Source organism: Mirounga leonina, unplaced genomic scaffold (assembly GCF_011800145.1).
Source record: "Mirounga leonina isolate KUSES-001 unplaced genomic scaffold, KU_Mleo_1.0 Mir_174, whole genome shotgun sequence".
NCBI lineage: Eukaryota > Metazoa > Chordata > Mammalia > Carnivora > Phocidae > Mirounga > Mirounga leonina.
The window spans coordinates 10,449,651-10,473,647 of record NW_023270451.1 but is presented as its reverse complement, the minus strand read 5'-3'; the positions used below and the strand labels follow the sequence as shown (position 1 = coordinate 10,473,647).

The window sequence follows — 23,997 nt, the reverse complement described above, 5'->3', positions numbered from 1 at the left end:
CTCAGAGACGCACTGGGAACTATCCCCCCAAAGCCATCCAAAATAAAGCCTGCTCTTGCCTCGAGTAATCAGAGCATCACCTGGAGATGCAAAGATAAATCAATCCCGTCAGTAAAATGAGAGGTTTGAGCAATGATCTCAGGTTCTGCAGACATGAGTCTTCCCGCCCCCCTCCCCACCTCCTTCCACTCCCCCATGCAATCTCTTTATCTCTCCGTTTAGATTCTGGGAGGCTGGTGGGTACATTCAGAGGGATGGAGGTGGAGAAGAGAGGCACTTTTGTTATGTATGAATTAAAACAGATTGAGAGACTTCCAGTGAAAGTTAGTCTTAGAAGGTATGCGCATCATATAGACATACATGCCTGCGTGTGTGTGCGTGTGGTATAAGGACACAGAGTCCAAGCTACATTTATCTGTCGGAGACAGGCTGTAGATAATCCTAATCTCTTAGACATTTTAAGAGAGAGCATGACCAGACTTTATCACAGATCCCAAATCAGACAAGTTTCTCTGATGCACTTTAGGCACATCTGTGGTGATCGCGGAGCTTAGTGTAGCTGCTGAGAGAAGCTGCCTGCTCTGAGCATTTTGGGCTGGGGCGGTTTTCTTACCTGACACGGTGGGCGTCGGTGTTGCTCGTTTATTTTTACCCCACAATACCACACCCTCTTTTTTACCTGGGCTGGACCTGCCTGGCTCTGCCTCCTTGCCTGTCTCCCCCACCCCCCACTGTCTCTCTCACTCCAGGGAACCTGTGTTAGTGTTTTGAGTCCCTACTTTGCTCTAGCAGGGAAACCAGACAGATTAGGAGCTAAAGCACTTGTCTGAAAGGCAGCTCTTTGCTTTCTTCTGCTGCTGCTTCCCCTTCCTCTTTTCCCAAAGAGACATGTAAACACATGTATTTTCCTGTTTAAATTTAGCGAATTGGTCCTCTGCCTGTGCCTTGATTTAGCTATTGGGCTGAGCCTTGCTCCTCCCTTCCCTACTCGGATAGGAGCCACAGGGATCTGGAGCTCCAGCTTCCAAATTGAGCTGGCCTCAGGCCAGGTGACCTTCTCTTTGTAAGTTTCTTTCCTAAGCAGAGTTGGGGGGGGGGCGCGGCGGGGAGCTGGGATCTCTTTGGTGTTGTTGGGGGGGAGGTTAGTGAGGAAAGGAAGGGGGTGGAAGAGAGTAAAGGGCTGTTGTTAAACAGTTTCTTACCATAAGAGGGAGTTCAGACCTAGATCTTTCCAGTTAATCACACAACAAACTTAGCTCATCGCAATAAAAAGCTGCTCAGAGGCGACTGGTTCTTTTAGGCACTGAGTCGGAACAGGCTTCTCTCAGCCAGGCATCTCGTCCAGTGGGATCCGCCAGCGCGTCCGGCAGCACCATGTGGGGGACCAAACTTCTGCCAGTCCTGCTCCTGCAGCATGTCCTCCTCCATCTCCTTCTGCTTCCCATCGCCATCCCCTATGCAGGTTAGTCTTCTCTTCTTCTTCCTCATTCGTCTTAACTCTCTCCTGCTAACCTTCCCTTTCCCTAACACCTTCTTTACCCCTTCCCCCTGCATCCTTTCTTAACTCTGTGTGTGGCATGGGTTTTTTTTTTTTTTTTTTAAACATCTCTTGGTGCTTTCTTTTGATATTCTTTTTTTCTGTTTGCAAGGCATTTACAATGATAATTAACATCCCCTGAATGTGTCCTCCACCCCAACCCTAGCCCCAGCTCCCCCTTAGCCTCCTAGTTGTGGACTGTGGGACAGGAATGAAGTGCTAACACTGGCTGGAATTTTGCTGGTTTGGACAAGCTTAAAGCTGAACCGAAGGTCTGGTCTTGAAGAGGGGAGAGTGACTGTCAGTACAGCAGGGTCTCCCTTCTTTCCAGGGGATAGTTTTCCATGACATTCTGCTACCCCACATCACGCAGTGAACCTTCAGGGCTAAATGATGACTTTATACAGGTTTTCATTTGGAGAAGGCAGATTAAACTCTGGGGATATGCCTGTTATAAAAATGAAAGAGAAAGCCTCTCTTCTGAGATCTCATTCTGTCTGGGTTTGGATGCCTGCCCTTTGAAACTGCAGGGCAAGGGAGGCACAAACTGTGACTCTGATTTAAGCTGGGAAACGGCTCCTTTCAGTCTCCCATTTCTCCTCCGAATTTGCAGGTTGGGAAGGAACTGCTGGTGAGTTCATACTACCTTCCTGGAAGTGTAGAGATTCCATTTGCTGCTTTGGGAAGTTTTCTGTTGTTATCAGGGCAAGAGGAAACATCTGTATTTGTTTGTATTATCATTGTGGTGGCTGAGATGCCAATGGGAGAAGGTAGTGAGCACCATGGGTAGGCACAAGGGAATAAAAGAATGGAACGAATGCCCACATGGTAGACATGGCCTTTTCATAACACAAACCAGAGGACTGGCTATATCTTTGGAGATAAGCTAAATATGAAATGTATCAGAGCTCTGATCTAGTTTCTGATGTAATACCAGGTTGAAAACATCAAGACTTTGCTAAATGACAAGGTAAAGCATTAGACCCACCTGGCTTTCTTCTTCTATTTTGTGAACTGGTCCTTGTGAAAAACAACAGTGTGCAGGAAGGACCAGTTTGAAAACATGTAGGTACGATTTCCAAAGAGGTGAAAAAGAAGTTAGTTCAATCAGGCAGGTCATCATGCTTGAGGTGTGTCATGCTAAAATGAACTCTCATAAGGATTGCTGATTTTAGGGGATTTTGAGCATAAATTGAAAATACGGCTAATATTTGGAGGGCTTTCATTTTTAATTCAAATGTTGATGGTCTGAAGTATAATATGGTTACCTGAAATCATCTGTGCTAATGCGAAGGAAACACAATGTGGAAAACCCAAAACGGTAGATCAACCATAGACAACGTCTATTTGTTTTTGGCACACATTACGAAGTTTTGGCAGGAGATATACATTCATAATTATATTTCACTTTGGCTAATGTTGAAATGACTGTGTTTCCTGAGTATAGGGAGAATGCAGCCCAAGAGTTGCTGGCAGGCAAGGCGAGGCCAATTGGGAATTACAGATATGCTGTGAATAATTCCTGAAGTGGATAATGCTAAAATTGTCATCAAAAGAGGGTCTGGCTTAGTTTGGGTGGCAAGTTTATTTTGATGGTGGTTGTTGTTGTTGTTGTTGTTTTTTAACAACATTCTCCAAAATGGAGAACATGGATAGTCGTCTTAGAACATACAAAATTTGTCTTTTTTTAAATATCATCTAACATTGAACATTTGGAGTTTTTTTGTTGTTGTTAATTGCTTTGGTTATACTTTTAGGTTTATTCTATGAGTCTATACTTGTACATAGTGTAAAAGAATACAATGTTAGGAAAGAAGTGGATACTATAATAAGGTGACAACCAATTATAAGCAGAATGTATTATGGGGATCATTTATTGCAATATAGTGGATCCAAGCCATCCTTATAGGAGTTGGTCTACATAGAATTACCCCCTATCCACTTCTACCTACACTGGAAACAGATATCCAATTTCCTGTAACAAAAGAAGCATTAAGTAAGCATCTAATGTCCAGGAACCTGGGGGGATATAAAGATGAACAAATGAGAAAGAAACCTACATTTGTTAAGCAACTGTTATGGACCAAACTCTAAAAGAGAACTTATTTAACTCTAATAAGATTAGCAGTATTCAACTCATCTTACATGGGGAAATTGAGGTTAACGAACTCAATTATCTTATCATAGTAAGGGGATAGAGCTGAGAGTCCTACCCAAATCTATGAGAAGGAAATATGTGCTGTTTTTTTTTTTCCTTTTACTTATACTGAAGCCAGAAACAGTGAAATCAACCGAAATTGCCTTTTAAAAATCCATTTTGCTAAGTAATATATGAAAATCTCTGTGTTAGCAATACTATAATACTATGGTTTAGAGTTCATTTCTAGCTTAGGAAATTTGGGGGAAATATGGTACCCAAGTTGAGTATGAAAAAATGGAGCATGGTCATACCGAAGTCAGGGGAAAACAAAGTGGCCAAAGGCATGGAGGTGAGAAAGAATGAGGACAGGTAACCATGTGGGACTGGTGTACTGAGTAACTGAGGGGGGGTAGTATGGCCTGTGATTAGAAAAATGAGATAGGGTAGCATGCATAAGCATGAATGGTTGTGCTAAACTATTCTGAACATCATGGGTAGCAAGCAGTTGGAAATTTTAGAGTCAGTCTAGAGACCCGACTTAAGTTGTACTTCAGTGTGGTTGTTTTGGTTGCTGCATGGAGGGAGAATTGTTGGCAGAAACAGAGGGTCAGGGAAGAGACCAGGAGGAGGCATCTGTGACCATGACATCCTGAACAAGGAAGCCGAATGAAGGTGAAGAAGAGAGGCCCTGAATCCCACCTCGACTATCACTTCATTGTGTAAACCTCTTTGGAAGAGATCATTTCGCTTGCTTCTCAAATACCAACTACGAAATCCAAGTCCTAGATAACAGCAATGAAACTGTGAACTAGTATTTATGATTCTTGTCTTTGGGAAGGTTAAAGTCTCCAGTCACAACCATTCCCTCCATTAATTATTTGTGTACTTTCATCTTAACATCTTGCCACTTCAAGCTGTTAATCACTAATCATGTGGGTAGGTTTCTCAGAATATGTGGAGCCAGATTCCTGCTTCTTTCCACACCCTGCAAATCCTTTCCTTGCATGATTTTCCTTTGAAGTCAATGGTTAGTCCATACAGAGAAGAAAATATATGAGGTACTGAGAGAAATGAGTGTGAGGCCAGGGGACCAGAGGGAGAAATGTGTCTTTCTTCAAGCACCTTGATACATTTGACCCTACTTTCTGTTTGTAGGTTTTCACTAAGATCCTAACGATTTCAATTCTAAAACAAGGATTTCTGGTTCTTCAGGAAATATAGCTTCCAGAATGTTTTCCCATACTGGGAGAAGAGGAGAAAGGAGTTCTAGTTTAAAGTACAAGAAAGCATGACAAAGTTGCTGTGATCTCTCACCCTTTGACTTCATTTCAATATTTTGTTTATAAACTTCAACTAATAGTCACGCACAAAGAAATAGTAGGGAAAAATCTGATCCAAAGATATATTTTTTTTTAGTTTCTTCCCAAATTAAGCTGGTCTTTTAACTGTTTTCAGTAAAACAATCGTCAGTTGTTAATACATATGGAAGAAAAAGTTGAAACTATTTTCAGAAAAGGAGTTTTATTTTGACATGCTGTCTTTTAGACTCCTGTTTTGAATTTTTCTTTTATTGAAGAAGAAATTAGTTTTATAGATGCCTGGATTACATGATGTACAACGAGCTTGAACTTCACATTTTTTGAGTAATTTGTTACTGACCTAGTAGAAATGACTAAATTATAAAGGAAAGCTTCTAAATCATGAGAAATAAATAGTGAAAAGAGAATCCTGATATCTGGTTCCCATTGCCTTTGATTAGTTCTGTAGGCCCATACAAGCTTTTCACTCCTATCTATTATCTAGTAAAGGGAAATCATAGATTTATTTGCTTTTCTGAATGCTTTTTGATCTTTAGATGAAAGGTGGTGATGGAAAAAGTTATCAGCAAGCAAGAGTTAGACTACTGTTATGAGGTATAGCCACACATTAACACATCTCAATAGGACAACTGAGGATCTGTAGAGTTAAACACAACCAACAATCCCACAGAGACCTCTTTTCTCTAGAGTAGTCTTCAGTACTTGCCTTCATAGTGCATGGTATTGAGCCAAGAAACCAGAGCATCCACAAGGGGTTTTTTTATTTGATAATTAGTAAAATACATATCTGAATTTAATGTTTGCCTCAGACTGTTAAAATTTATCTGTATCTATCTATATCTATATCTATATAGATTTAACTAATTCATTTTAGTTAAATGAATTTGATAATTAGTAAAATACATATCTGAATTTAATACTTGCCTCAAACTTTGAAAATTTAGTTTTATGCTCTTCTCTCACACTTAGATATGTATAATAAACACATTATTCATCAGGCCAATTTTAATTCTATATTTTTAGTTAACTGAATTTATTTAAGAAATATATATATATATATAATCCACACATCTATATCTATCTCTATATATATCTTCCATTTTAGTCAACAGTTTTATTTAATAGATTTTCAGCATCCATAAACTACTATTTGTTTCTAAGAAATACTCCAAATTATATAGGAAATCAGATGATTATTATTCTGTGAAACATTTTACAGCACTTCAGAAATGGTGCACCACGGTCAAAGGAAGAAACTCCTAATGCAGAGACATATCTCCCATTAACATGGTTCTGTGGCAGAAACCAAAATGTGAAAAGAATTATACCACTTCTTTGCTTGGGAGAATAACAATTTCTTCTCTATGCCAGAAATTAAAGAATGGAATTTCAAAAGCAAAGCTAAAACTTTGCATATTTATAACATTTTTATCTGAATTAATTTCCAAATATTTACTTAATAATTATAATTTAAATAGCTTCAAATATAATATAACTTTTATTTTGTAGACTGAGTCATTGGTATATTAGCAGTTCAGGTAATTAAACAAAGTCATTTGGCAAGTCGGTAAGACTGCCAGAATTATCATCTGTCTGCCAATGTTATGCAAGGCATTTGCTCCGCACTCAATAAATAACATGTTGATAGATTATTTGGTTGAATGTATTTCTATGTTAAAATGTCTTTTAAATTATATCTGTTGTACCCTGGCCATTCCATCTTTTAGGGCAAAGAAAAGTTAAAAATGAAAACATTATTACAGAAATTAGTACCAGTCTTTTGGGGATTGTGCTCTGAAGTTTTACAGAGAACCAGAAATTTAGAGGACTTCATGTTTTCTCTTATTTATTGTGGACTTCAGGTTAGGATAGACATTAATGAATAGCATCTGCATGTTTAATAAACCAACCGGAGCCAGTGGTTGCTGGCAAAGTTGAGAGTATGATGCCATTGTTTGTACCTCACTCTGCTAGCCATATTTCCAAATTTTCTGCATAAAAATTTTCACTCTCTTTTCTTGGCACATTTCACCACATATAAAGACCAGGAATGCATTTCCTGTTCTACCATCCAAGTTCCTTCTCTACTGATAGCTCTGAACCGGATCTTCAGAAAATATTTATAAGCCATATTTCTACTTACTTAGAATTAAAAAGAAAGAGAAAAGATGGCATCATGAGTGTTTAAGAGTGGGGGCTGGGGGTTCTGAAGTGAGGCAGCTGGGTTTCAAATGAGGTTTGCTAAATGGCAATTAATTTTTCTCTGTGTCTTGGTTTCTATATCTTAAAAATGAATATATTATTACTGCCTTTGTTATAAGGGTGTTCAAAAGAACTGGCAGGCAGAGGAGAGGCATAATCATGGCCATCCTTATTGTATAATAGGTGCAGTCTCTTAGACATTTTGATCCTCATTGTGAAGATGGTGACCATCATTAGAAGCTAGGTAACTTTGGGCACATCAAGAATGAAGAAGTAGTTCTTGATACCCTAAAGTCATCTGTAAGATTAAGTCCTTTAGGATGTTTTAGTTCTGTTTTTCACATTTTTAATAGGAGGCTTCGTGCTATCTAGGGGCCTTGTAGAATACTCTCTTGAAGAAAAATGATATTGCTACATTAAAGCTTGAAGTTTTACATACATTTGATTTATAGCATTTGGCTTGATTTCAAGACAAACAATTCAGTGATACTTAAGAAATAGTACCCCCAAGCACAGAAAACACTTCTGAAGGAAATGAGAAGGGCTAAAATATGAATAATATGAAATAGTTTAAAGAGAGCCAGAAGACTATATCCACTGAACCATTTTTAGTGAGAAGTTTCTCACATGTAATTGAATTGACTTATCTAATTAATACTGTAACTTACATAAGGACCAACTGTAGAAGGAAATGACAAATTTAATTACAGAGCATGATATGATATGCCTGGGCATTTGCTTTCATACTGTTTGGAGAATATCATGTCATTTATTTCTGTAGAGTGAACTCTGTCCTAATTTTTATAAGCATATTTCATTTTAAAGAATGTAGATGAGTGACCCTACATGACAAAGTTACTTATTCTTCACTGGTTACAATATTCCTCTCTTGCTCTTAACTATCTGAGAGTATCAATCCCCACCTCACTTCACCCCCAACCCCTGGAGATCTAGTATGTTGTCAGATAAAATCACTATCTTGTGGATGATCCTTAAGGACATTTTTTCTATATGAGCCTTAAAAGCTTTCCTCCATTTTTTTTAAAAAAATTATTATTATTAATAGAAGGACAGAAGAAAAGAAGAAACACACTTCATGAATTCAAAAAGTCAGCAAAGACTACTCTAATTAAAGAAGACCCATTACTGAAGATAAAAACAAAAAAAATGAACACTGCAGACCAATGTGCCAATAGATGTATTAGGAATAAAGGACTTCCATTCACTTGCAAGTAAGTTGCTTCATTTTGTTCTTAGGATAACTTTCCAAATATAACATCTTCTAATTATCGTCATGTTTTTTTTTTCTTTTTTTTTCTTTGTATTCAGTGTAATTTGCCCTTAAAAGTATAAGCTTGACTTTAGTTTTAATTCATTATAACAGAAAATGTAGCCCTCAGTTGATGGAAATATGAGTAAGGGAGAGAACATAAATGGATATCTTTTAGAACCCAGAATGCCCTTGCTTATGGAATTTGTGTTTTCTCATCTTATGAACAGTTGAACTTTAGAAACTAAAATTCCATTAGATTGCCTTTTAGCCAACATTTTAAAATATTCTATTCAGAGTAATTTTTTTTTTCTTGCAAGAGGAGTGGAGGAATTTTCAGAATATAAGTTGGGCCAGAGCCAGAATTTACTGCATCTTACATCATTGTCTAGGGATTTAAATAAAAGGTGTTGAGAGAATTAGATAAAAAAGTAGAGGGATTGGTGTCAGCAGCAAAGGCTGTTCAAAAGGACTTAGGGGTAGTGATGATGAAGTTTTAGGTGAAAAGTGACAGAGAAATTCAAAGAGGCATGAGGGGATTCAAACGGAGGGTTTTCTTATCATTTGAAATTCCCTGTGCAACATCACAGGGGGGAATTCCTTCCTACTTTGCCCGCGATCCCAAGGATAAAACTTGGGAGTTTGGGGCCAAGCAGGAGACAGTTGCATCTGAATAATTTTCTGAATTGCCAGAAGAAAATGCATTTCCTCACTCTTCTTTGTAAACATCCCCATCCCCTCATTTACTTTATACCCATTTATTCTCTATTTCATTCTATTTTTTACAGGACTGTGCATGATATCCTGTCAGTTTAGAATTCTACTCCACTGCATTTGAACAGTGACATGTAATGTGAACCCAGATTTTAGTAATGCTGTGGCAAGCGAGACTAATCTCATTTTACCTTTTTCAGAGAAATGAGTGTTATGGGTCTGGGGGAAAGGACCTGGTCAGAGGAGGTCCTTGACAGATGTAGTGGAGGACAGACTATCTCCCTTCTATTCATTTACAACTCCTCTGAAAGTATTTTTATTGTCAAACTGCCACTTTCAGGGAGATATTTCCTGGCAAGGGGAGTGGGGAATTGATTTTGCAAGTATATTCCTATGATAATTCTGTTTCTTCTCCTGACTTTCCTGCCTTCAGATTATCCAAAATAAGCTAGAGAAAACTACTCTCAATCAACATCATAACTGTGTAGATTTATGGTGATGTTCTCACAATTGAGAAGGTTAGATTTATTGTATTTTCCCTCACAGGCTTGGGAAGGTGGGGCAAGGGAAATGGGAGAACCTCATCTTATTATTTATTTTTAACTCAGAGTCTGAAAATACACTCTCTTGAATCCAAGATTAAGGAAAGTATTACTACCTTTTGATTTTCACATTAGTCAGCCTTATCTCTAGAAAACAAAACAAAAACCTTTCCCTATGTTTTATTTAGGAGGAACTAAGATGATTTTGCTGCATTAGGGAACACATGTGAAATGATTAAAAATCTTTATATATCCCATATATATGAGGTTTCATACTTTCCTACTGTATTCTGGTTGAGTTACATTTAGCCTTCAAACTTATTGCAACCTGTGCAGAAAACCACAAGCATAATACCTTTGTACGAAAAGAATTCTTCTGCTCAGAAATGTGTCATCCTTCTCACTTGTCTATCCCAAATATATAGGCACATGTGTTTGCAATCACTAAATACACTGGTTGTTCAGAATTGAACAGACATACTGTGATTCTCTGAAATTAGATTCTTAATGAATTAAAGGATCTTTTTGCAGGCTTGCTATATGGACTAGAATCATTGAAAGACAATGGCAAATATACAAAAATGCTTGGAAAATACCAACAGTGCTGTGTGAAAGCATCTGTGATTCAGTGGGTATGGGTTGGAACATTCTCAAACACAATCTCCTGAGAAGGTATCAACAATATTGATTTTACAGAGATCAAAGTTCTTTTTTGCTGGGTAGGAAAGAGGACCAGAATGCTTGATTCTAAGCTCCTCAGGAAGTTGCTCTCCATGACTTGACTCAAGAGAAGAAAATATGAGGCTTTCTTCCTCCACCCATGACTGGGTAACTGGTACTGGAATTGCCTTCCTGATGTAAACAACTAGAAAACTAGACAAAATAAATTATTGAAAGGAATATGATAATTAAAATAAGGATAAGATAAAGACTCTTAAAGTCAAACTTAAAAGAAGATGCAACTCTAGAATCTATTGTTTGGATCCAGTCTATTTGGAGGTATAAGGTGATTCAAGGAAACACTTTTCTGAGAGAGTATGACATTGTAATGGAATGAGCAAAAAGGTGAAGTCAAGTCAGCAAACTGGAAACTTGGTTACCCACTTGTCAGATGGAATCACCTGTGTATTCACGGAGGCAAATCTTGCATGTTCCTGATGGGGCTCATGAGTCACCTCCAAGGCATTCTCATGTCAAAGCCATATTATCCATAGAAGAGTAGTTATCTATGTGTCACACAACTTTATTTTAACGTGAAGTTAAGTGGCAACTGTAACTTTAAAATTTGGTTTTAGATGTTTGTTTAGTTTTTTTAAATATGTGTTCTTTTTCTAATTACTATGCATTCAAAGTCATTTAATACACCTCAACATGCTACAATAGCGTAATAGAGAATTTAACATGTATTGCATAAGGCTACAGCCCACTAGATCAAAACTCAAGTCTTATTGCTATCATTAGCCAATCCTCTCTTAAGTTATCTGCCACCGCTGAAAAAATATACTTTTATGATTTGCTCTTAATTACGATTTCAGCTGTAAGATGTTCTTGTAGGTAGATATTTCAAATTATCGATGTGTAAATCAAAGCTCAAAGTTTATGCATAAAATTTTTGGAGTTATTTGAATATAGAATAAAATGTACTACATAGAAATATTAGATCATAGGTAAAATGTTTTAAATAATTTTATTACATATTTTTTATGTTTCATAAAAGTTATTTCCCCTTATTTAAAATTATTTAAAATTTGGCAAATTATTAAGAAATAAGTGACTAGCTTGGAATATCTAAAATTATAAGAAAAATATGTGTTCTTAAAAGATATTCTATAGATTAGAAGTGAAAAACCCTTTTCTTAGAAAATCTGTATTTTGTTTAATTAGATACTTGTTCATGGTGACATTGTAATTAGCACAATCATAGTGAGAAGGAGTTTTAATACCATTTCTTAAAGGAAGGTAAACAGGTCAGAATTCCCACTTCATTTTCTACATTGTAAGACATGGTAACATTTAATATGTTGAAAATTTTATCAAGTTCTTTATTTACTATTTTCAGTTAAGGGTTTATTTTGTTTAGAAAGACTTTTTTAGTGAACAACAAAACCCAATATAATACTTAGCAATAAGAATGATGATTGTAGGAGTGACACATTTTAGTAACTTTCTTCAAGATAGATATATCAAGAGCGTATGCAGTGTGATATTAATAGATTTTTTAAATTAAAAATGTCTATGCAAGCAAGTCTATTTAGGAAACATTGCCTTACATAAACACTTATCTATCTGATAGCAAGATTTTCATAGCCTTTAATAACCTTCCATGCTTTATAACTCACCAAGAAGGGATAGAATATGCAAAACTTTCCAAAATTTGATTTCAGATCCCTTTTGCTAGGAGAATTTCCTGGGTGGAGATTTGTCTAATGCATTTTAGGAAATGTCATTTTAGAATGTACTTTACACAATTACAAACTTTGGAAATTAATCACAATATTTCAGATATAATCATTTGTATATAACTACAAACAGAATCTTCCTACTTGCTGTGTACTTCCAAAAAATGTCTTCAGAAATAATCCAAGTAGTTGTGTTATATATTGATTGTGCTTGTTTAAGACTTCATTTTTCTAGACATCATTTAAAATAACATGAGAACATTCCAAATAGTATTCTGATATTTAAATCTACACGTATAAAAACTTAATTTTGTTCTTCCTTATTTAGCTATCAAAATGGTAGGTTCAAAAATCACTCATGTTTTTATTATGCATATATAACCATATGTCTTTTTATATTGCCCTCCTTGGTTAAACCATGTGCCCATTCTTTAAAAACTGTATAAGTAGTAGTGTTCCTTCTTTTCATTTAGATATTTTTTTCAGGGCTTTTGTTTTTGATAAAGCAAGGAAACGATGCCTCTGGTTCCCTTTCAATAGCATGACAAGTGGAGTGAAAAAAGAGTTTGGTCACGAATTTGATCTCTATGAAAACAAAGGTAACTGGCTTCTCCCTAAATACTTCATAACAAAATAAAGCATAAAATATATGTAATTTCCTGCCACAGTGCTCTTGCCCACTAATTTTTCTATTATATGCTATATCTGTTATGCAGTCAACTCTTCCTTTAAGACAGAGGATACTAGTGTCTTGACTATTTTCAATATGATATTTTAAAGAGAGCATTTCTCAAACTTTCCATGATTAGACTGCTCCCTCCCTCTTTATTTATTTCTAGGAGCATCTCCTAGAACTGATGTTGTCCATGTTCATTTTAGAAAGTGCCACCTTAAATTAATAGTTTAAAACACCTTATAGTACATTTTGAGCTTATTACATTGCATTTTAAATGTTAACAACTTTGGGTAACTAATCTGTCATAGTGGTGATTGCTGATAATAAAATGTGGAGATTTTGAAATATTAGTTGTGTCTTTTCCTAATTATATACTTTGAAAATCTTTAAAAGAAGAATTGAGATCATATTATTTGTTAATGTGTCTATTTTGTTTATCTGATACTATATTCACATGTATTTACTTTGCTCCAAAGCAGATTTATATCAAGGAAATAATTGGAGAATGTTAAATAAATATGAGTTTTACAAAATAAATCTCTTATCACACAAAATAATGATTATGGATTATATTTATGATAATAGTATTTATTTGAAGTTTAGTGTTTTCTTAAATCGTATTGTGTCATTAATGAGTACTTGATAATATACACAGATATTTCCTTGTTAAGAAGGTAGACACTTAAAATTAATTTATGATAGAAAATAAGATGATCTAAAAAGAAAGAAAATAAGATGATCTCTATATACCCCAATAAAGCTACAATTCCTAAACATAATTTATGATCTAGTATAAGGCCATCTTTTAATCTTCTAGGTTGCTAGCAACTGTATATACTATTATTTGATAGGAATATATAGCTTGTTTAAATTTAATTGCTCTACAGTTTCGCAGCTGAAAAGTTAGCAAAAATATAGAAAATAATAATCAACATAATACAACTGTCAGACACACACACACATATACAAAAACCTATACAATTTTATTGAGGTAAAGACAAGTTAGTTATTTCTATTATCTCAAAGTAACCCTTTGAATTGAATAGAGTTTACAAATTACCTATTTTTTATTTTTAACATTTTCTTAAAATGCTTAGTATATTTGAGCAAATCATTCTGTCACATTAAATTTGCCTGGCCAGTTGTGTATACATAGACTACTCTCTGCTGTATCCAGGAATATACTCACAAAATTAAAACTTCTCCGTAGTCTTTTTTTGTTTTGTTTTGTATTATACTGAAATGTATTGTTTTGAAAACAGTAGACACTGTAGGCAAGAAATGTCAGTACGATTTGAGAGAACTTATAAACATTAATTAGCTAAAGATTTGGATAGAGTTTTCTTTTTCCTTTTTAATACATGCAACATATGTTACACATAGTTATATAGTTTTTCTCTGCTTTCTCCCGATAGACTACATTAGAAACTGCATCATTGGTAAAGGAGGTAGCTACAAGGGAACCGTAGCTATCACTAAGAGCGGCATCAAATGCCAGCCCTGGAATTCCATGATCCCACATGAACACAGGTAAGAAAAGCATGGGAAAAGGAGAGCAGAGCCTTTCTTTTTTATATGTGTGTTGGCAATCTCATGTGAGTCCTTCAGAATAATGCTACGGTTCTATAAGGACAGCCAGTTTTTCTGAATGGCATTAAGCCAAGGATTATGTGAATTCATGACTGAGATTCAAAGATGAATAAATTTATCATTAAGATGAGGCCTGATGCTATCTTACCTCAAAAACGTCAGCTTATACATCTTGGTGTTGGTGAGGAAGTAATGAACATGTGATTAAAAAAAAAAAAGATTTTTCCCCTGCTTTCTTTGCCTTCCAGAAGGTACAGCACCCTGCAGCTGGAGTGGAGAGGTTGACTGTGATATAAATATGATGGATCAGATTCTGACCTGACCCAGGGCCTGACTGTTCTTTAACTATGGTGGTACACAACCTTGGCTACACATTAAAATCACCTGCTATGAGCCCTTAACAAATCTCACCGCCCAGGCATCAACACAGGCCAATTAAATTAGAATCTTTTAGGGGAATAACCCAGGCACTGTTTTTTTTTTTTTTTTTTTTTTTTTTTTTTAAGCTCAAGTACAGCCAAAATTGAGAAGCTCTGCTAATAAGTCATGCCAGAGACTGACCAGGTTTCCCATTTCACCCAGTGCCTAATGACTGGACAAAACTTCTCATTGCCTGGAAATTAAATGTCTACACTTCAGAGAAGAACTGTGTTCATTATAACAGATGAATGCTATTTAAAGATGAGTAAACACAGCATCCATGGGCTCATTAGTCTGAGAGTTTTAATCATCCTGGAAGAAAAATATAGATTTCTAATACTCACTAAAGAACTAAATTTAGCCCCAGTTTTTCCGGAACTCAATTCACAAATAACTTTGACAGGAACTAAGGTAGTTTAAAACAGTTCTCCTTGGTTAGTAAATGCATTGGAAGATTTCGTTTACCACGAGCCAAGTACCTTGCTGAGGAGTCTATCTTATTTATCTCATTTAATCCCCCCAAGAACCACATAGTGGGTAGTTTTATTAATTCTATTTTATATATGGTGAAACTGAAGAACAAAAGCCTTAGGAACCTTTCAAGGTCATGCACAACTAGTAAGTCCTCTGGCCGGAATGTGAGCCCAGCCAGTGTCACTGTATAACGTGTGTTTTTAACATAAAACGGCATGAAACACATACTGTGGCTTGTTTTTGCAATAAGGGTGATGACTTTGCCTTGATGAATTCACTTTTTTATTTCATTTCATTCATTTATGAGGGGCATAATTATGCAAGATGATTTCACTGCTGTAAACAGACATGAGCTAATTGTCCCACCTGTAAAGAAAAAGAGTTTGTTGCTCCACATTGGGATCAAACCTGTGATCCCGGCCCTAATTAACACCAGCTAGTGAGTGTCCAAGTTGACCAGTTTACAGGGTTTTAATAACAGAAAACAACTAATTTTTTTCCAAATTAGTTACTTACGATAATACACAAATACCTCTGAAACGTAGCATTATATTGTCAAGCAAAAAACCCAATATAATTGGTTTGTTCCCTCATAAGGATTTGTATGGTGTCACTCCTATGACACCATATGAGGAAAACATGTTATTTAAATAGATCGATCTAAGTTTTTCATGAACAAAGGAATAACATTTGAAATCAATCCTACCCTAGTTGAGTGCACTGGACTGACCCAGTAGAGGTCTTATTTCAACCCAAATTCTCTATGATTGTGATTCTGTGCGAGAAGAGTACATGTGAAATAGATCTCCCTGGAACTGGCTTCCCAGTCTAATCAGCTATTTTACCAACAAACATGTCCTTGTGATATGGAAGTTTAGGGCTGAGAATATCTTGTATATTAATCAAATCTTTTTTGTCTGTTTGTTTGTTTAACAATGGTAACACTTAATTTTCATCAATTAGCCGCTTATTGGTTTATCTGCATGATAGCTTAACACTTTTAAGTTAAGTGTTACATAAAGATTAACTTTATGGCAAATGGAAAAAATATATATATATCTTTGTCTGGAAGAGTGATTTATTGTTGACTCCTAAATAGAAATATGTTATAAGTGGCTTAATGGGAAGATGATGATAGATGAAGAAATTAGTATAGAAGCTTAACCAGAAAATCAGGTGACTCGATATCTACATCTATATCCTTCACTGGCCACCAGCATTCATTAACGAAGCAGATGATGGAATAGATCAAGTTTCCCATGAATGCAGTTTATATTAAAAGAAAAGAAAAGGTGACTAGCGCCCAGAAGACCTAATTTATATTTCAAAGTATACATGATATAACTAAGTTTTAAATATTTCTTTGCTTCTCTCTCTTAAAGCCTTGCTAACAGTGATAAAGAACCATAAATAGTATATATGTGAATAAAAGTTTATTACACAGGCTTTGACTGGCAAAGGGCTTGTGTGTAATTCAACATTTGTTGAATGAACATATAAAAGTGAAAAGAGCAGGGCTGGCTTCATCCCTTGGCCAAGTACAGCATGCTTAAAAAAAGCAGGCTATACCTCAGGACACAAAAGAAAACCAGCTAATTTGGGTAAAAAGCCATACACACCAAAGAATGAAGGGAAGAGACGACCAGACTGTCATGAATGTCCTAAAGAGGAATTTCATGTGCATTGACATAGAATTATGGAAAGCAGCACCTTTTCTTTTCAGTTGCATTTTATTAACTCCAGTGAGAAAATTTTATTCATATTTCTGCCACATCTAGTTCTGATTTCTACTTTTTCTCTCTTCCGTACCTAAACTAAACTACTAAACCATTGACTGATTCATTCGCTACTTCTTTACAGCTTCTTTTTAGCTTTACAAATCCACTGGCAAGGTATATGTGTTCTATGTGTGTTTGTGTGTGTGTGTACGACAAGTCTTCTCTAAAATCATAGATATTTAATATGTGTGTATTTAACATGTACTAAATCCATTATTTAACTTATTCTAAGTAAACTTAATACATAAAATGACAAAAAAAGACCTTACAATAATCAAATTCACTCCATATATAAGTGAAGAAGTGAAAAGCAAAGAGTAAATAAATTAGGTAGGGACTAAGGACTAGTGTCATATAAGTAGCCAAGTGATATATATGCGGCAACAATGTAGATTTTGTGATTAACAATTACTTATTCTTTCTACTCTACTATACCAAGTATTTTCATAAAATAGAGTTATGGGAGCATTTTTTTAGGTACACTTATGTATTACTTTACACAAAACAATCTGAAGTAAAAGTTTTGATTCTATCAGGAAAATGAGTATTTCATTAGAAGTTTACTATGAAAAGTTGGAAAACTGGCAAAATTAAAGAAAATTTCAAGCTTGGAACAAAAAAAGGTATCCTAAGCTATTCTGGAATAAAAGGGCCAAAAATAAGAAAAAAGATGCCTTCTTTTTCTCTTAAAATTAAATATTGTTAGGAACTGTGAAATCATGATGAGATTTAATTGTATTATAATTTATGTCAATCATATGGCCTAATATCTAATTTTTGTTACCCCATATTTAAAATTCTAATCAAGTAAGGATATAAATTCTATCTAAAGACATTTTGGAGTTTCATAATATTTATAATACCAGTTTCCTTGAAAATGTTTGGTTAGTAGTAAGTCTCTTAAAATAGACTCTTTTTAACCAATAATTTATATTTTCTGAGGACTTAACTTTGGTATATTTCATGTCCAAATGAAAAAAATGTCATTGCAAAATATTTCTCGGTACCCAATGCACATCCATATACATTTTGTGTCACAACATAACAAAAAAAAGCAATGATTTCTAAATAAGTTTCAGTGGATTGGAAACACATTTGAATGGTTTTTACTTAGAGACTAAAATCCTTTGACTTCACTAGAACTATCAGTTAGAACTCAGAAACAGTAAGAGTAGAAATAAAGCTTTATAGCAACAATGAACTGAGTGTCGAAAATGTAACTGGATTTTCAAAAAAAAAGTTTAGTGTTACCCACAGATATATATTCTTCCTTACACGATTTTTTTGCATTCAGTCTAGCAGAAGAAAGCATCATTGAGGCCAATGCCACGAGCAGTACAAACGAATAAAAAAGGCTTTGGATTTTTCTGATTTTGTGTTGAAATACTTTATGGTGATCAGAAAACTATAACTAGGGCATTACAAATTTCAAATGAAGGTAATGCATTACAGTCTCTGCACCCAATGGCAAACTGTTAAAAACTCAGTCTGGAAGCACTAAACCCCAGTTGCAGTGAAAATTGCTAAATTTTTTGAAGAGAATAAGTAATTATGTTTTTTACTATGACAGGGTAAAGACTACTAGGTGGAGTGAGGTTAATAATAAGTAGCATTTATTGACTGTCGATTACTCTGTCATCTCTTTGAACTTCTCAAAACACCATATGAAGTGTAAGATGCTTTAAGTTATGATTATACTCCATGTGCAGGTAAGCTAAAAGGCTGAGAGAGTCTAAATTACCTGCTGGGGTCTCCAGTTAGTAAAAGAGAGAACTGAAATTTGAATCCAGGTTTAATTTGATTCTAGACCCTTTGTTTGTGTCACTTCGTCAACCTGTTTCTCAACTGGGGGGGGGGGGGAAGAGGGCTATTCTTCATGAGAAAAGCAAGAAACAAACAAGTAATTATCTCAGATAAGCAGTATAATAGTGAGATTTCAAGGTCAACTGCAGTGTTTCTTCCATTCTCTCCTCAGTGGCCTTGCTCAATCAGGTGCTGACTTTGAGAGGAGCTTTGAAATTGTGGTTCGAACAATGTCAATTAGGTTCTAGAATGATTGGCTATTAGCAACTCCAGAGATGAGTCATTGTTAATGACGTTGAATGTGGGAATTCGGTCAGGTAAATATTTTTAAAATTTAAGTATTTTAAGAATGGATGAAAGTGACAGAGTTCAAATTAATATATGTGGAAGTCTGAGATAGAATAAAGGATTTCTGTACTTCAGGAAAAACTTACCCACTAATTAGTAAAAGTAATAGGCCCAAAATAAAGTTGCATGCTCTTATACTGTAATGATTATCATTTTAAAACTAGCTTTTTGCCTTCGAGCTATCGGGGTAAAGACCTACAGGAAAACTACTGTCGAAATCCTCGAGGGGAAGAAGGGGGACCTTGGTGTTTCACAAGCAATCCAGAGGTACGCTACGAAGTCTGTGACATTCCTCAGTGTTCAGAAGGTAAATGAACCTGAATGCCGTGTGGGGCGCTCTGCTCCCGCTTTGTGTAAAACTGCAACTCGCGTTAAAGGTTAACAGAGACGAATCAAAGCGTAATAAATATGTTGTTCATTCAAATGCAACTATATATAATTATCTGAGCATTTTTACACGATGTTTTAAAAACTGATTTTCATCAGATTAATACAAAAGAGTTATCAGTTTGAATTTCAACCGAGCCTGAGGCATCCCTCCGGGGAGAGTAGAAGCTTGGGCTTCCTCATCTACTGTCTTGAGTTCACATACCTCACAGTCTCTTTCCACATGTCACCTGAAAGGAGCCGAAGGAAGCTATGCTCTTTAAGAGTAATGCTACTTCTATTCATCCAGCACCTGCTTCTGCAGAAATTTTGTCAAACCTGCCCTGAAGTGGTGTGGCCAGGGTACATGAGCCCAGAAGAGAATATGGGGAGGGGTCGCTGCAAGTTCGATCCGCCTGTGTGCCTTCTGGTGGAAAGCAAATTTGATACATAGACTGACACTACACGCCATTGACAATAGTATCTGAAGAGATCAAAGCCATAGAGCCCACCCTGTCTTGAAGGCAGGCACCCTAAGGCCATGTCTGTTTTTACCTCCCCTCACAGCGGAAAGGGGCCCTGTCCTCACTCTTGCACTGGAAAGCTGAAGGCCTGACAAGAAGGAAGAGTAACCACTTCAGCATTGTATGTGGTTTCACTTTTCTTAGTTACCTGCCTGCTGAACAGCTGGTTTTTCAGTTCTGTCAGCAACTAAAATTCTAAAAATCCAAATGAAACATGCATTAAGTTCTGATAGAAATTTAGTCGGATTTTGAAGTACTTGGGGGTAGGGGGCTGCTGGGATGCTGTCCAATTTTTATAGTAAGATATCGTACCTGTTTGTTATTAACCAAATTTTTTGAACTATTTTTCCATAAATACCCATTTAATATTAGGTTGATATTGATCACATAAAAAGGCCATTGTTAGCGAATTGTCATGGAGAAGGTGAATTTGTTTTCTGTTGTAGTTAATTTAAAATTCTTGACTTCATGTGCTAGAGCCAGTTCCATCTGTTTGTAAATTCTTACTTTCCATTCCATATCATATTCTGTTCACTATAACTTCTTCGTTGTTTTCTTCTCTTTTAAAAATAATAAACTTATCTGTGATAACGTTATGAACAAGTCTGTTTTGTATGAATAAATCTGTAATTAATATTTGTTTTAAATTTACACATGGAAGAAAAAAAACCCTACTTTTTTGGGGGAACTCTCCACTATCACAGTTTTCTGAGGTTGAAAGTCATTGCAAGGAGTTTTGTTTAGTGATGTTTTTTGATCTGGGAAAGTGTTTTTAAGGGAAGGTAACTTGGTCAAACTTTAAATAGCTTAGCATTTATGTTACCTGCCTAGTTCATGTGGGAATGTGATTTCTCAACCCTGGTTTATAAGAACCTTCATCAAAATACACTGGCATAGATCTGGACTGATAGACAACATAGAATAAATGTGCTAGAAAAGAAGTAATTGGAAAAATCCTATTTCCAGTTATCCTCATCTCATTAGAATGTACATCTCTATTATCCTTTATTAATTTGAGGTCATTACACTTCCTTATAAAAGGGCATTGCTCATTAGTATTAATGGCAGATGATGCTATTGGTCACTGTGGCACTGAAGGTTGCAGATAGGCTTTTTCTGGAAGTAATTAGAAATCTGATGGTAGTTGAATAACAATCCTGTAAGAGACGTGAACCAACACCTGTCCTATAGGCTAAACATATTTCGGGGAGTGTGAATTGAGCTGTGATATTTAAATTCACACTATACTGAATAATGCGTTAGCAGGATTTTACTGAAGAGGATCTAAAATAAGAAGCACTGTCAATACATTAATAGAGAAAAACAGAGCTATTTATAAAATGGATAATACAAAATATACAAAATAATGTAGATGTATTTCTTGAAATTTTTATAACCTTATTAAACTCTTGGCTGAATAATCATCTGAAATTTATCTGAAAGTTTGGTTCATAAAAGAAGTATATCTGAGGTCTAGTGATTAATATTATTTTCTTATAATTTAATCTTTGAAATATATTAAGCATTCCAAAAGAAAATGAATACTTTTATCATATTTAGAAACTTACACAATATGTAAAGAAAATAGTAGCATTGATGTTTAATTCAAATACTATAAAAAACTGAGTTGTCTAAAGTCCAATTTCTTGCTTTAACATTTGCTTGGGATTTAGAACATAGCAATCACCAGTTATTGGAACAGATGTCTTTTTTAATGAGTGTCAAATATTCAAGTGAATACATTTTATTAAGCCATAATCATTATTTTTTATAACTTACATTTAAAATCCCAAATAATACTGCTATAACTTTATGTGTATAATTTCATATTCCGTGGAGAAGGACTTTTAAAAACAAAGATTTAAATAAAATGATTATTTATAAATGTGGGTTTGTGAAAATATCCATATTTCAAACATACAGTTTTGCTGAAGTAATCACCAGCATGGATTTTTCTGAGAGATGTTTTCAAAATAGTTACTTTAGTCTGTAAACTCAGATCACTTCTAATTTTATAATTGAGAAAAACAGAACACAATAATTTTTGAGTTGGTTGGTTAGTATGATGAGAAAGATGCTAAATGAATCCTATTTATATTACTATTCATGTGTAGTTAATATATTTTTCTACTTTCATTTAGGCCAGAGGTATATTTAGGAAAACTACTCTAGTTACGAATAGAAACACTTACTTAGTTTGAGTTTATGTGATTTGGGACAGCATTTTGCTTTTGTTTTTTGTTTTGTTCTGTTTTTAAAAGGATGAACTTGCTAGAGCTGTTGGATAATATACCGGCAACTAAAGAGCCAAAAGGACATAGAGCAAGAGGGGTGATCCTCACCCTATGCAGTGTTATATAGATCATATTTTCACCTACTTCCATGAGTAGATGGACTTGATTTCCATCCCTACTGCCTGACTGAGCTTGGAAAACTTAGAGTTTCTTAGAATTCTGGAAGTTTGAAAAGTGACTGTGAGTTTAAAATTTGACTTTCTTGAGGTAATTTTTACTAGTAACCTGATGGCTTGATGCAATAGTAAAACAACAAATTTTTCAGCCCACGTAAGGTGGCCGATCTACTTGCTCCCCTTCTCCCCATCCTCCAATAGGTGAGAATACAACAGGGCAACTTACTGTTATAAACAAGAAGGCAGAGGGGGTAATGAAGACAATGTTGAAAAGGCAGGGAGATTGACTTTCTAAAATTATTGCTACGAGTCTATCGTAAAAGTATGACCAATCAGAATGCATAGGAAACAAATTAAAATACATGAGACAAAAAGATAATTAGGAAGAATGGAATGAACCCTGGACTGTGGGTCAGAAGGGCTGTGTTCCAGGCACAGGTCTGACATTTTCTGTTTTAGGTAAGTCCCTTAAAACTTGTGTGAGCCTTGTTTTCCTCATTGCAAGGGTCAAATGATTTCTTGTATGTTAAAAGTACTGAGTAATCAAAGAATTTATAACTATAATATACTTATCATCTCAGTTCTACCACAGGACACATTTTATTCCCACCCCAACAACAACTTTCATTGCCTACCAAAATCTTAGGTTATTCTTGCTGACTTTTATTATTTTTAAAAATCTCCTTAGGTCTGCAACTGCATCCATAACTCTCTCTTCACTTTGCTATAAACATAACACACTAATTTATGTTTCTGTACCATTTTATGTTATTTTGCTCTGTAATAGCTTATCCAAATCCATCCATCCTTCAATACCCAAGTAAAATCATTTCTCTCCGACAAAGCCATTACCACCAGACACTTAGAACTTCTAGAATAGAATGAATTATCCACACACTTGCTACTCAGTGTGAATTTCAAGTACCAGAAGCATCAGTATCCCCTGGGAACTAACGATTGATGCCCCCGTCCTGATCCTCTGAATCAGAACTTGCTCTTTAACAAGATTGCAAAGTGACTTTTATGCACATTAAGGTTTGGAGAAGCAGTGATCTACCACACTCATTCTGTAAAGCAGCTGTCTTATAGAATCATCTGTTTAATTTGTGTAGCTATTTTACCTTAAGAAGATTAAAAATCCTGAACCTTAGGAAAATTTTTTATAATAATCCCCACAATATTGATTTGCAGAAAATCATTATATTCACTCTCATTTGAAAGGGATATACTCTTATCAACTTGCATCTGCTAAAGGAGACATAGATATATTCCTGTGTACCATATAAGGTTAGAGATTGTACATGTGGATACTTATTTCTTACGTGTGATCATAGTATTCAATTCTACTTTTTCACTCAGTACAAAGGAACAAAGAATAATAAATGCCTCATCATTTTCTGTGAAGATATCAAACCTTGAATTCTTTTGAAAAAGGGAACTAAATAAATCTGTACCCCATTGAACTGGAAAGCTGAGATGTGCCCA

General features: G+C 35.3%; 1 protein-coding gene across 1 annotated transcript in view; it reads left to right on the top strand.

Annotated features, from left to right (window-relative positions):
• The first annotated feature begins 921 nt into the window (after window positions 1-921).
• Window positions 922-23,997, top strand: part of HGF (hepatocyte growth factor) — a 74,340-nt gene continuing 51,264 nt past the window's right edge. Inside the window, exons 1-6 of the mRNA XM_035020459.1 lie at window positions 922-1,063; window positions 1,301-1,462; window positions 8,265-8,430; window positions 12,610-12,722; window positions 14,215-14,329; window positions 19,377-19,519. Of these exons, the coding sequence (XP_034876350.1) occupies window positions 1,375-1,462; window positions 8,265-8,430; window positions 12,610-12,722; window positions 14,215-14,329; window positions 19,377-19,519 (625 nt within the window). The 5' untranslated portion in view covers window positions 922-1,063; window positions 1,301-1,374. The remainder of the gene's footprint in view (window positions 1,064-1,300; window positions 1,463-8,264; window positions 8,431-12,609; window positions 12,723-14,214; window positions 14,330-19,376; window positions 19,520-23,997) is intronic.